The following is a 13,547-nucleotide window of genomic DNA, read 5'->3' as shown; positions in this document are numbered from 1 at the left end:
TGCAGGAGATGTTTGTGAAGATTATCAGAGATCATAAAGAAAGGAATATATGATAACAACAAGAAGATGAAGAAATAGATAGAACTGTTTAATCAAAGCAGCAGCAGGAGTGGTGTTTGGATCCCTTTCGGAGCTTGGAGTATGGGTACCCCCAACAAAAATTTTAAAAATCTGGCTGTATAATTTGGAATTGATGTGATTTGGAATTAATGTGATTTGATTGGCCTGTTAATAAAAATTATATTTAAAAACAAAAACAAAGATATGCATGCTGCAGAAAGGCACCTGCAGAGATGCTCCTCCAAAATGACTCTTTGTCATCAAGCTCAAATGGAACTGAATTAAGGCTCCTTCTTTTAGATGCCACAACTGCAAATTCTTTTTAAAAAGAAAGGCTATGCTTGCAATGCCCGCATGGTAGCTTCACATTTACACAAAAATGAATGGCACAAAACATTTTCCATACATAGCCCTACAGATGTATCACCCGTACATTATTCTCAGATCACAGTACATCGATAGTGAATTGCTGTGATCCACCTTCAGAGATGTATGTCCTTGAAGTCCTCACTATGCCTTAGCTAGCATAAATAAAAGAAAGCACACTTTGTGTGTGGCAAAAGATGGAACTCCGTTTCTTTCTAAGGCGTTTTCTGTTTTACCTCTGCATTTGAGATATCATTGCCCTTTCTGGGAAGGAGATTGCTTACAAAGAAGAAATTATAATGACTACCATGCTGTAGTAAATTTCCTTGGGCAAGTATAAATGATCATTTATATTCCTATTCTGCATGTAACAGTGACATTAATGGAGTCACTGCAAAAATTAGAATCTATTTTGTATTCACACAGCACAGGTTACCATTCAATGCACCACTGAATCACTTTTCCCTCCATATATATATATAAAGCCCTTCTTAGTCACTGTTTCGTTTTAAAATAAGCTTAATGTCTTCAGTATTTCAACTGGTGACATTTTCCTTTGGTGAATCAAATGACAATCCAAAGAATGAACAGCTGAAACAATGAAAGGGATAACTATAGCTGCTGGAGCTTCTACATGTTTACAATATGATACACAGTGGGAGACTTGCTAAACCAGGCATAGGCAAACTCGGCCCTCCATATGTTTTGGGACTACAACTCCCATCATCCCTGACCACTGGTCCTGTTAACTAGGGGTGATGGGAGTTGTAGTCCCAAAACATCTGGAGGGCCGAGTTTGTCTCTGCCTGTGCTAAACCTTGAGCATGGTTGGAAGAATTCAGAAGTGTTTGCTTCAGTTTTTGATTAATCAAAATTTAGTCCTGCACCCAAAGCAGGATAAATTGTGGATAGTCTTAGCCATGCCTTAAACAAGCCAACTTCAAACCATGGTTCTGTCTTCCTTCAATATACCTTAGTTAAGATGAACCACTACTTAGTGTTTTAGACATAGTGCTAAACTATGCTTAATAAAACATGGAGACAGAAGCTTCCAGGCTCCTCCTAATTGCTTATTGTAGTGATACTTAGCAATTATGTAAGTTATATGTTCTATGTGCAACCAATTACTTCTAATTAGTTAAACTTTAAAACTCCCACTGGTTTCAAAGCTGGGTGAGGAATTTAGAAACAGGTGGATAGCCCACAGCCCTTAATGTAAGCAACTCAGAGAATCTTTATTATAAGCCACCAAGAGAATTACAGGGTGTTATATAAATGTCATTAATGCATAATAAATACATTTTAAGGAAACTACTCCTACTCAGTTATTCAGAAGGGTCAGACCAGAAAAATAATATCCGCTAATTAAATATGGGGGAATAAAATGACAATCCATCCTCAAAGTGGACATTCTGGTTTATCTTACAAACAAACTGGATCAGTTCATCTTTGCATATACATCACTGGATTTGATTACTCTGAACTTGTTAACTGTGAGCTGAATATGTTAATATTTCCACTGAAAATGATTAATGGAGATGGTGTGAGATCATATGAAAGATCATGGAAGAGAAGGCAACCAAAGGCTACTAGTCATGATGGCTACATGTTGTCTCAAATATCAGAGGCAATATGCCTCTGAATACCCGTTGTTGGGGATAATTAGTGGTGGAACGCTACTACACTCATGCCCTGCTTCTGAGAGTCCCACAGATATTTGGTTGGCCTGTGTGGGAACAAACTGATGGCCACTGGTCTGATCCAGGATGACTCTTATGTTCATATCTAGGATGCTTGTTCTATGTTAGATCTTTCCTGCCTGGAAGTCAAGACTTGATACTGCAGTCATCAACTGATAAATCAGTTGATATGAATTTGTGAATCCATCCAGACATGGAATATTAAATTCTCTGATTAGCTGTCAACAGGGAAGAGAGAGGCTGATAGCTGTCTTGAATAAATATGAGAAGCCATGACTTCCCTTGTAGGTTGCCTACATAACTGGGATTCATTTTATTGTAAATACAGAGTCTTGCCCCAACAGGATATATGCTCATTTCCACTCATGCAGACATATGCCCTAGTCAATGATCCCCTGCATGTGTGGGGTTGTGGTAAAAACTGCCTACTAAGGTTTCCTTGTTCACTACAGTGAATTGAGCAGTCTACATGCATTAAAGAATATAAGCTTGCAGCTGTCTTATGTCATTGAGAAGAACAGGGAAAGTTGCTGATATAGAAACTCCATATGTTCATAGAAGTGGGAAGGTAATAAAAATGATGTGAGATGATATGTTAGAGTGGTCAAAGCAGCTTGCCTCTCCTCAGGGAGCTGAACTAGGAGATTGGAGTATGCTCTGGCTTGTGGTTTTGTCAATATTTTCTATTACAGTGCTGCCTAGAAAACTGGGCAACAGATTGTTTATTTCTCCTTATTAGCCCTAAAATTTATCATTTTATAAGTAACTGCTGCTGTTTGGTTTACAATAGGCCCTCTGTCCTTTGCACTCACATTTATATAAGATAACTGTAGCAGCAGTAAATAAATTCAAGCCCATTATAATATACAGACTTTTATACTCGTTCCAATGGATGAATGTAACACAGGAATGGGGAGGGGTGGAAATGGAGTAAGAACATTTGAAGAAAAGTGCTATTAAACTATAGTCAGCCCACATCCACTTGAGAATGCTTGGCTGACATTGAAGGGGGCCTCACTGGAGCAGAGGATGGTATTTAATATGCTAGTCTTGCAGGTGATTCACTGACTTTCAGCTTGGATGACAGGTAAATGTTAAGCCAGACCTCTTTCTCAGCATTTTCCAACATGCTTTTCGAATTTAAAGAGCTTCCTAATATTTGCTAACTCTCTGAAATGTGTTATGCTGGAGAGGTGTTTGTTTACCTAATGCTTTTGAAGAAAGGACAAATCAAAATTCAGTCTTTGAGGAATTATATGTTAATCAAAACTGCTCCAAGAATCCAAAGGTCTTTTTCAATTAACTAGCTTAGGTGCTCTATAGATATTACAGAAGCATTGTGTGTCACATAATAACGTACATGGGGAAAGTAAAATGCTTTATTTTGCTTTCTGCTGCCTGTTTAGATCTATGATATTTATTTTTATGATGCCAGCCTATTTGTTTCAGTTTATTAAGATTTATGTTTACTGTTTATTTGTGCACCACTTATCCATAGCGCTACCATTAATAAAATAAAAAGGCACTTATTTATATTTGTTTGAATGCTTTACAGATTTTATATTTGTATTTAGTTATGATTATTCAATGTAAGTTTGTTTTTAATTGACTTATAGCTTTGGACATGTCTTCTATACTTTTATCTGGACACTTTATGGAGATTTTAAAAAATGAAGTGGTTGGTTGGTTGATTTATTTATTTATTAGCTTAATAAATGAATTGCTGTTGAAGACTATGCTGCACCTACATTACAAGAGTAAGGTTGATTGCATAGGTCCCTTTCAAAAAAAAGTCATGTCTGACTGGGATCTATTCTATGAACCTGAGGAACCTGAGGGGAGGTGTCTCTGAGTGACAAATTACTGAGACAAACAGCTAAGCAGATAGATGTGTTAAGCATATCCTCAACTTTAGCAAAAGGGCAAGGAGACCAAAGCACACAACCTGCTCACCACTGATTTTCATAACTTAACTTTCAAACAAAGCAATCCTCGAAAACAAAAATAATCCAAATACCTTCTTCCAGAGCTTTTATATAGAATAAGGTATAAGATGGAACCTTGTGGAGCACTATACAGTACATTGAAAACCAATACTGTATGTTCAACATAAATAATCAAGCACCACAGCTGAGGCCTTCCATGAAGTTAGCAGAGTCTCTGGTCACCCTAATCCCACCTGGCATGGCAACCATCAAGCTCAAAAGTGATGAGCCTTACACCTTCTATGATTTTGTTAACATCTTTAGGACTTCACAAACTAAAAGCTATTGATAACAGCCGACAAGCAGCTTTGGAAGGTACATTCAACATGAAATCCAGTTCAAAACAGACACAATCACTTGTTTCACCAAAGTGCTTTGCAAATTTGTCACAGTGGGCCACTGAAAGATCTTCCACTTTAATACAAGGAGCAAAGTGTAGAATGCCCATTGCCACTCATAGAATCATAGAATCATAGAATCATAGAGTTGGAAGAGACCACAAGGGCCATCGAGTCCAACCCCCTGCCAAGCAGGAAACACCATCAGAGCACTCCTGACATATGGTTGTCAAGCCTCTGCTTAAAGACCTCCAAAGTAGGAGACTCCACCACACTCCTTGGCAGCAAATTCCACTGTCGAACAGCTCTTACTGTCAGGAAGCACCATTGCTGCTATGGTGTGGTTCATAAGATGAGTTCTAATCTATGTTCCATCTGACTCATCACAAGTATTCCTGCACTGTTGGTCTAGCCATCATAAGTAGGAGAGGGTGCTCTGGAGCAATTGTATTTTCTCATTCCAGAGGTTAGTCAGAATTTGGTAAAACTCCCAGACAATGCACTTTTGAAATGTAATCTTTGCTTGTGTCTTTAACCAAACGTCATATTGGTTGTTTCCGTATCTGGCAATGTGAAATCAATTCAAAACACAGGATTTTCATCACTTGGCTTGCTTTCATATAAATTAATGAAGCATCCTACTAAACAACTGTATTTCTCAAAATGTATTTTGGGGTAGCCTGTGGTCAAGAATATGAAATGTCAGAATTGAATCCCGATGAGCTCAAAATAAGGACAAACTCTGAAGAATCTGTTCTACATATGAATTAGTCATTTTCCCTGCAAAAGCAGCTTGTACAAAGATGTTCTCTAGTCAATATGTCCTGCAGTACAAATCACTTTCAATAACTATTAATCGGCATCTTAAGTGATAAGACAAGCAAGTTTCACAAGACATCTTTTTCAAGCACAATAAAAATTTAATAGCAAAGTAAACTGAGTTAAAGCAAAATTTGAGATCACACAAAAAGCTAATTCAATAAAAGGTGTACTATTACCTAACACGTTTGTCTTACAAAAGCTATTGTATGAATGCTGTATTCTAGTTCAGAAGCCCATAATAACCTTGAGGCTGCCTCTCTGTGTGAAAAAATATGCTGATGAAATTGTGCTCTTCCTAATGAGCACTGAAAATGTGCCATTAAGGAATAACCTTTTCTCTTTGCTTTTAAAATCAGGAATGTATGAAAAATATGATTTGTTAAATAGGATCTTTTTCTTCCCTTTGGAGCCATTTAATTATATAGGAAAGAAAGTGCTGTCATTGTTCGATACATGACAGAATTCTGATTGTTTTGAAGAGCATGGGATCATGATACTCCCAAAATGTATGTCAAGAAAACAACCTTTGATCTGCATATAATCAAGCATTTACAAAGAATTTGGGGCAATGCCTACTGATCTAAAAAGAGTAATATTTAGTCTTTCTGGGATTCAGCTTCTTAACAAAAAGAGCTTATCATATTTTTCTTTAAACTTGTTAAGTTGTCTTGAATAACAAATATCTTACTTGGTCCTCAAAGGAAAGAGCCTGAGCAACATCTCTTGGAAATCCATCAATAACAATACCCTCTTCATCAGGAATCTGCATTAATCTCTGCTTTATCTCAGTGATGGTTGTTTCCTTGCAGTGTGAAAAACAAGCACAAGAAGGTTTATTAGTTTGTTAATAGTATATATTAAGAATGCATGCAAAAATCTTGCCACAGCAAGTAATATGCCATTGCCATGTTTATACCTGTGGGGCTAACTCTCCAGTGGTAATTATCTTGGCAATCAGGCTCCACTTTCGATTACTACTTGTGTTGTGGATCTTCTTTCTTAACAATTCACCAACAGATATGTACTCAAATCCATAGCGTTCAGCTATTTTCAGACTCTGGGTTCCCTTTCCACTCCCCGGGCCACCTATTATTTATAAGAAAAAAGGCAATTATATTTTCTCAGATTCATTACGAACTACCCACCACCTGTGCCAGTCTGCCAAAATCTTTCCCAAAGATGTGGAATGTAACATTCTCCAAATTGCTAACTAGCTGCACACTAGGATATTTCTTACGACTGCGGTCCAATGGAACCCTGGAGTGCCACAATGCAGCCCAAGGGGTTCCACAGAGAAAAAACTTGTTAAGTGTGGGAAAGTGCACGAAATGTGTGATTTCAATTGAACCGCAGCCATGGGAATTAAATGCACTACTCAAGCAATAGTCCTGGGAATCCCTTTCCTTTCTTTCCTTCCTGACTGCTATAACCAAGGGTTAAATCAGAAGCTACTAGTGGGGCAGCACAGGGAGGGTGGCATTTCCTGACATTGCACATCACCTGCAGATAGGGAGAAGGGTGAGGCAGAGGGGAGCATTGTGCAGGTGTGTCAGTGGAGCCAATCCAATGCACCTGCCCCCTCATCCCTCCCAATCTCAGCATCTGGTGGAGACACTTGACACTGGAAAGTCAGGTAAGCAATGCCACTCTACACTGCTATTAGGTTAAATGTGTTGTTCAAGCACCTGTCATGGGAATCCCTCATCCTCCTCTTAGCACCTAACACTGAGCTGCAGCCTCGGGAAAGGGTTAAATATGCTGCTCTTTTAACACTTAAGGCAGAGGTTTTCAACCTTTTCAAGTTCACAGCTCCCTTGACCAACTGCATTCTTTCTGCGGCACCCTTGTGGGGCTCAGGAGCCCAGTTATGTCACCTCTTTCCTGCACAGTTGGCAGCACCTCACCCTTTTTTGAAGACCTTTGTAAAGTGTTCCCTCAGCCTGCTCTCCTATCCCTCTCCTTGGGAGTCCTCCAGGCGGCCGCTGCTGCCACCTCTGGTATCTGAGCTGCACCCCCTTGCCCCAAAGAGAGGTGCCTCCTCACACTGCCCCACAGGGGGCTGGGAAGCTCTCCCTGGCCAGCACCAGAGGCCCCCATTCACCTGGGGACCTTCCAGTTGGGCTGCTGCAACAAACAGCTGTGGATGCCTTTGGGAGGCAGAGATGCAAGAGGGCACCAGATGAGGAAGGGAAGGAAAGAGGGAGAGAGGCCAGTGTTGCCTGCAGCACCCCTGACTATCATTCAAGGCACCCAAGGGTGCCACGGCACACTGGTTGAAAACCACTGAGCTAAGGAGAGCTAAGAACTCTTTCTGATGAGAACAGAACCCTTAAGAATGGCAATCAAAACAAAGGCTTCTCCCATCAGTGGAGACCAGGAAAAACTTTCTTGTCAATGTCGCTGCTTTTCAAAGTTGCCAGTCCAGCTGTGTCTCCCTTGCTTGCTCTCCAGTTAGGCCACTTGCTCCCTTTTCTTTTCAAAGGGAAAGGTTTAAAATTGGCGAAACCTTGCGGAGGGAGGGATGCCACACTGTCCCCCATATTTGGTGAAGGGTTTTCCCAGTTGCAGCCTTGTCCCCTACCAAATAAAAGTGAAACAGCCCATTCTGTATGAAACATGAGAAAGAGGCGTGCTATTAGGAAGCACATAGGGTGTAACAATCCCTGGTATCCCAAAGGTTTGGATATGAAGTCTGATAGTTTCTCCTTTTTAGAGGCTTTTTGGTTATTCTGGAGACGCTGGAGGCACTGCCACTTCTGCCTATTACATCTGGCAGTCCCTGGCACTAATAACAAAACACTTCGACATTTGGGCAACTTGCTGAATATGGTTTTCCAAACAATTCTTTGTTTATGCCGGTCAATCAATTTGCCTACATCACTTAACCCTCATCCTCCAAAATTATCCTATGAATTGATACCCATTTCAAGCAGTTAATACATTGGCTAAACAGTTTTTTTAAAAAGCCACACTTAATCCAAGAAAACTATTCGTTCTCCTTGCCTTCTTACCTATGACAAGGATGATCTTAGGCCGAGATCTTGCAGGATCAAATACCTCATATTCTTCAATAAGTTCAGCTGTTTCTGAGAGATCCGTGTCACTCTCTATGGAAAACTGGTGGATTGGAGGAAGTCGCTCATACCGCCGGTAAGGAAAGTTGGGATTGTCTGGGAGTACTTCATAATAGTAAAAAGAAAGAAAGAAAAGAAAAAGGAAATATGAAAACCAGAACTCTTCTTACATTTACCAATAATGAAGATCAGGAATATTTTAACAACGCAACTGTTGGCATGAAATTCTGGCTGCCTAAAAAATAATTAAAAATAATAATGAGGGGCTTCTTATTTTTATACAGTCAGGTAATGTTTTCAATCCATCTGTACAGTGGTACCTCGGGTTACATACGCTTCAGGTTACATACGCTTCAGGTTACAGACTTCGCTAACCCAGAAATAATGCTTCAGGTTAAGAACTTTGCTTCAGGATGAGAACAGAAATCGTGCTCCAGCGGTGCAGCAGCAGTAGGAGGCCCCATTCGCTAAAGTGGTGCTTCAGGTTAAGAACAGTTTCAGGTTAAGTACGGGCCTCCGGAACCAATTAAGTACTTAACCTGAGGTATCACTGTACTGGAATGCAGTAATGTATGCAGTGGCAGCAAAGGCACTGGCTGCTCTAACATCTCACAGGCAGGTACTGCACATCATTCAAGCTGTTAGAAAAGTAAATTGTCCCTTTAAGAAAACTTTGGGTGGGATTCAACTAATTTTTTAATCAGAGCCAGTGAAATTAATGGACGTGATTAAGTTAGGTCCGCCGACGCCAACAGGGCTACTCTGAGTAAAATACCACTTTTTACGTTTTCCTCACAGAACCAGTTCCAGCTGGTTGCGGCTGGAATATAAAAATGCCTCACGGCAAACAGTTACGTTGTAGTACTTGAAACAATTATCAGTTTAATTTTTAAAAAAACCTACTTCCCGGCAAATCAAACCATGAAACAGAACATTCCTCTTGGAAGCTACTCTAGGCCAATCTGCCGCAACAGTAGAAAGAGAAACAAGGCAGGCTTCCTGGCCTAGGGAAAAGAAGCGTAAAATAACATGGGCCTAGCAAAACAGGTGTCAGAAGAATAAGCAGCCAGCAGGCCAAAAGAAGCCGATGGAGGCAGGCAGTTCCAGGAGGTGGTTTTGAGAAGGTTTTGAGTGGGCCACAGTCTTCCTCGCTGCTGCCATTGCGGCCTATTGGCTCAGCCTCTCGCTTAGGCCCCAATTCACAGAGTGTGCAAGATGAGCAGAGAGTCTTGCTCCTTTTCCTTGTCGTAGCTTTCTTGCTTAGAGAAGGTATATGGACAGGCAGGGGCTGCAAAGAAGCAGCAGAAGCTGGCCTGGGGAGGCCAGACATTGGCAGTGGGCTCCTTGCTGAGGTGTGGGCTTCAGGAGGGGCCCAAAGATGGCGACAAAGAAAGACAGGGAGGTAGCTTATACTGAGTCAGACCCCCCCTGGTCCCCTTAGCTCAGTGTCGTCCACACTGACAGCAGGATCTCCATGGCTTCAGTCTGAGCTAGGAAAATTTTCTTTGTTCCTGAGCAAAGAAAATTAGGCTATGAGGAGAGGCCCTGAGAGTGATGAACAGAGGGAAAGGAGGAAGCCAGGAAAAGTGGAAGAAAGGCCATGTACACGAACGCCGTAAATTTAAAGCACATTGTAGAATGGTCAGAAAGATGAGCTACATATTGCCAGAGACTGAAGAACTGACAAATGCCACACAATTTGAAACAACTAGCCAAATATTTGGCTGCGGTCTTCCAATACCTGGTTTGTTGTGTTCTGCAAATCCAGCAGACAAATGGAGATTAAATGACAATCACAGATGGTTTATCAAAGCTAAGCAAACTGCCATGGCTTCCTAAGGAAATAGGGATAGAGTTCTCTCTAGGGATAAAACAAAGCTTCCATACTGAAGAGACAGTAAAGCAAATGAAGCTACAGGTTGCAATTATTACTGGACATCACAAAGTTTAAAACTAAGCAACTCTGTGCTTGAAGTAAGCCCCTGAGAGTGAGTGGTTTCCTGCAAATTAATTCCCTGCTATTTTGAGCTTCCTAAATGGACTTCAAGCAACTGGTACATTAAGGCAATACATTCTTCCAGTTATGTTTAGTAAGTAAGATGCTGTCTATATGAAACTTTTAAAGATATGCCTTGCAAATTGGTCTACAGCAAGTAACAATTCATCTTGGGTAAGCAGCTTGCCAAATCCCATTATTCAAGCTGTTGAATCACATGTAGCATATATAGGCAGGTGGGCAGATTTAAAACCCATGCAGGCTGATAAATTTATTATAGTTACAGTTGTACCTTGGGTTAATTACTTAATTCGTTCCGGAGGTCTGTTCTTAACCTGAAACTGTTCTTAACCTGAAGTACCACTTTAGCTAATGGGGCCTCCTGCTGCTGCTGCACCGCTGCTGCACGATTTCTGTTCTCATAATGAAGCAAAGTTCTTAACCTGAAGCACTATTTCTGGGTTAGCAGAGTCTGTAACCTGAAGCATATGTAACCTGAAGGGTATGTAACCCGAGGTACCACTGTATTTTGTAAGTCTGATTTTAAATTCATGTTAAGACATCATACCAGAGTCGTTGTTTTAAGACATTATGTGTACATTTTAATCTAATTACTTCCTTTAACACATACAAGGCATGAAATGCCTTAATTGCTTAGGAAAAACTACAGCAAGAAATTGCATAGAATTCTAGTAGCTTTATAGGAACATTTACAACAGCAAAATAATTAGGTACTTTCCCTATGTATCCTTTGTGTATAGACATTGTATGTTATCCCAGTCTGATTTTTGGAATGGCTTAAAATCCAAGCTGATTTATACCCAGCTTTCTGGGTGTTCTAACTAATCCATATTAATTATATCAGCAATGCCAATCAGGTTATTGTATATGATGACTAGGCACTGGGTATTTCTGAGAAAATACACTTGCTTGTATTTGTTTGTTATGTTTGGCACTAGTAAGGCTTTTCAGAGCATTCCAATTTCTGCATTTTTGCCCATCGTAAATAAGTTGTTCTTTATACAGCTTTAGCAAACTTTAGAAAGCACCACAGTTCCTCAGATTGGTCAATGCCAGTCAACTGAAGATAAGCAGATCATAAGTCTTTTCATTGTGATGGAGTTGCTAAATAGGAAGAAAAATTATTTCCCTCCTCCAACTGTAAAGACTGCTCCATTCAACTGGAATTCCAACAAACCTGGTATATTTTTCCACAGAAATCATGGGTCTCACTCACTTGCCCCCCCATCCCCCACCCAGGTATTGCTGGTCTCCAGCTCTCATTAGCCCTAACCAGCATGGAACAATGGTCATGGATGATAGGAGTTGTAGTCCAGTAACATCTGGAAGCCACAGCTCACCACTCCTGCCTATTCATATGGCCCACTCTGTTTTACGGGGCTTAGTCCCAAATAAGTGAATAGAATTTCAGCCTTATCTAATTAAAGATTATTCAGCAATAAATCTAAATTAGAATCAAAATTCAAATGAAGATGGATCCTTCTACAGCTGTTGATTGATTTATATTTGGTGTGGTTCCCATTTATGTAATGTGGCCACATATCACTAACAGAAGCCACAAGGCAGCAAATCATGACCACATCACAATTAATTAATGTGCTAATAAAGCATTAAACAAATGTTCAATGTGTCCACATCACTACCACCTTCAAATCATACAGTGAGTGGCTTACCCATTCTACTCAGCTTGTCAACTGAATCCAAGCTGAAATGTAAAATTGATACAAAAATAAATAAATCTTACCATTCCTGTAAAAGGATCTTCTTGACTGGCTGCCATTCAGTGCAGGTAGTGTCCTTTTTTCTGGACTGACAAAAGTGTCCCATTTTACTTTTTCTGCTCCTCCCAGCTCCTTCACTTTTTGTAAACAACCTTCCAGGTATTCGACTGGATCATCGGGTTTGTAGCACATTAATCCATTCAACAAACTCTGAAACATAATGCCCCAAAGTGATTTATATGCCACTGAAGTTGAAAACAAGATTGCAGTCTAACAATTAACTTTGTTATATACCAATCCCATTTTTTCCTGTTATTTCAGGTTTCCATTTTATGGCAAACTTAAGAAATTACACAGGTTTAAGCCTCCTAAAATTATAAGTGTGACTTATGAAAACATAACATTGCTGCACATGAAGACTTGATTTATTAGCTGCTTTTTGCTTTTAGGAAAAGCATGAAATATGAACATTTTTCGTTAAACAATGCTTCCAATGAACACTCATAGGCCTTCTTAATCAACAAAGCTAAGCAAGTTAAATGCCACTGATTTAAATAGGACTACCTTGGAAACAATCCAAACATAGCAGTTGAATCAATTTGTATATTAGGGTATTGCAGGACCATTGCTAAGTACAAAATTGCCAAATGAGTTGGTTTCCCCCTATTTCTTTATTTCAACCAACTCAGTGCGGCTGAAATCTTAAATATATGCCCCAAGGCTTATTTGCAATATTTTGTTAGGTTCATAAAATCCTGAAGGACACAACAATAAAAATTCAGAAATCCCATTCCCTTTCCCCACCCAGATAGTAGTACACATTGGTAATTTATACATGTGGTAGTATATAATGAAGCACTTGGTGATAGAATAGCAAATCATTTTCAAGACTTCTATCTTGTTATGGAACAAGTTTCCCTGATTATTTTGCTACTTAGTCACACTTAGAAAAGAACCACTGAAATCAATGGGACTTTAGTCATGATAAATGCAGTACCCTTTAAGTTCAATAGGTCGAATTATGACTATATTTAGATTCAGTAGACATATTGGTAACTTATCACATAGACAACAAAAGCTGCTTAAAGGCATCACTATGGCCCTGCTTGATGCCTGGAAGAGTATTTTAAATAAATGGAAATTGTAGGATGTTTTCTATTTGTTTTACTTCATTTTTCACCCACCAATGACACAGTAAATTATACCCATTTTATAGAGCATCTGCTCCACATAACAGTAAATGCATCAATATTTTTTTAAAAAACCCCACTGTTACTGAATGAATTCATGAATGTTGGTGAGGAACATCCTAGCAGGATGATTCATTAGATTTCTTCTAATCATATAATTCTGTGAAATTCATGATCCGGGTATCAATACACATCACCTTCCTATGAATAAATAGACAAATGTTCCCTAAAAAGCATATAGTAGTGTTGGCTACAGGCTATACCACTTTAAAAG

At 39.6% G+C, this 13,547-nt stretch overlaps 2 protein-coding genes across 2 annotated transcripts in view; one reads left to right on the top strand and one right to left on the bottom strand.

The window, feature by feature from the left end:
• The window catches only part of AK5 (adenylate kinase 5), an 88,525-nt gene that overhangs the window by 67,108 nt on the left and 7,870 nt on the right, over positions 1-13,547 (bottom strand). The window contains exons 2-5 of the mRNA XM_081193798.1: positions 12,107-12,293; positions 8,283-8,450; positions 6,188-6,357; positions 5,960-6,073 (exon numbers count right to left, since the gene is read on the bottom strand). Of these exons, the coding sequence (XP_081049924.1) occupies positions 5,960-6,073; positions 6,188-6,357; positions 8,283-8,450; positions 12,107-12,293 (639 nt within the window). The remainder of the gene's footprint in view (positions 1-5,959; positions 6,074-6,187; positions 6,358-8,282; positions 8,451-12,106; positions 12,294-13,547) is intronic.
• LOC308586812 (uncharacterized protein) overlaps positions 9,250-13,547 on the top strand; it is a 29,392-nt gene continuing 25,094 nt past the window's right edge. Inside the window, exon 1 of the mRNA XM_081193921.1 lies at positions 9,250-10,515. Within this exon, the coding sequence (XP_081050047.1) occupies positions 10,456-10,515 (60 nt within the window). The 5' untranslated portion in view covers positions 9,250-10,455. The remainder of the gene's footprint in view (positions 10,516-13,547) is intronic.

This window comes from Podarcis bocagei (genome assembly GCF_964188305.1).
Source record: "Podarcis bocagei genome assembly, chromosome: 5".
NCBI classification, from domain to species: domain Eukaryota; kingdom Metazoa; phylum Chordata; class Lepidosauria; order Squamata; family Lacertidae; genus Podarcis; species Podarcis bocagei.
This window is presented reverse-complemented; position numbering and strand designations above follow the sequence as displayed.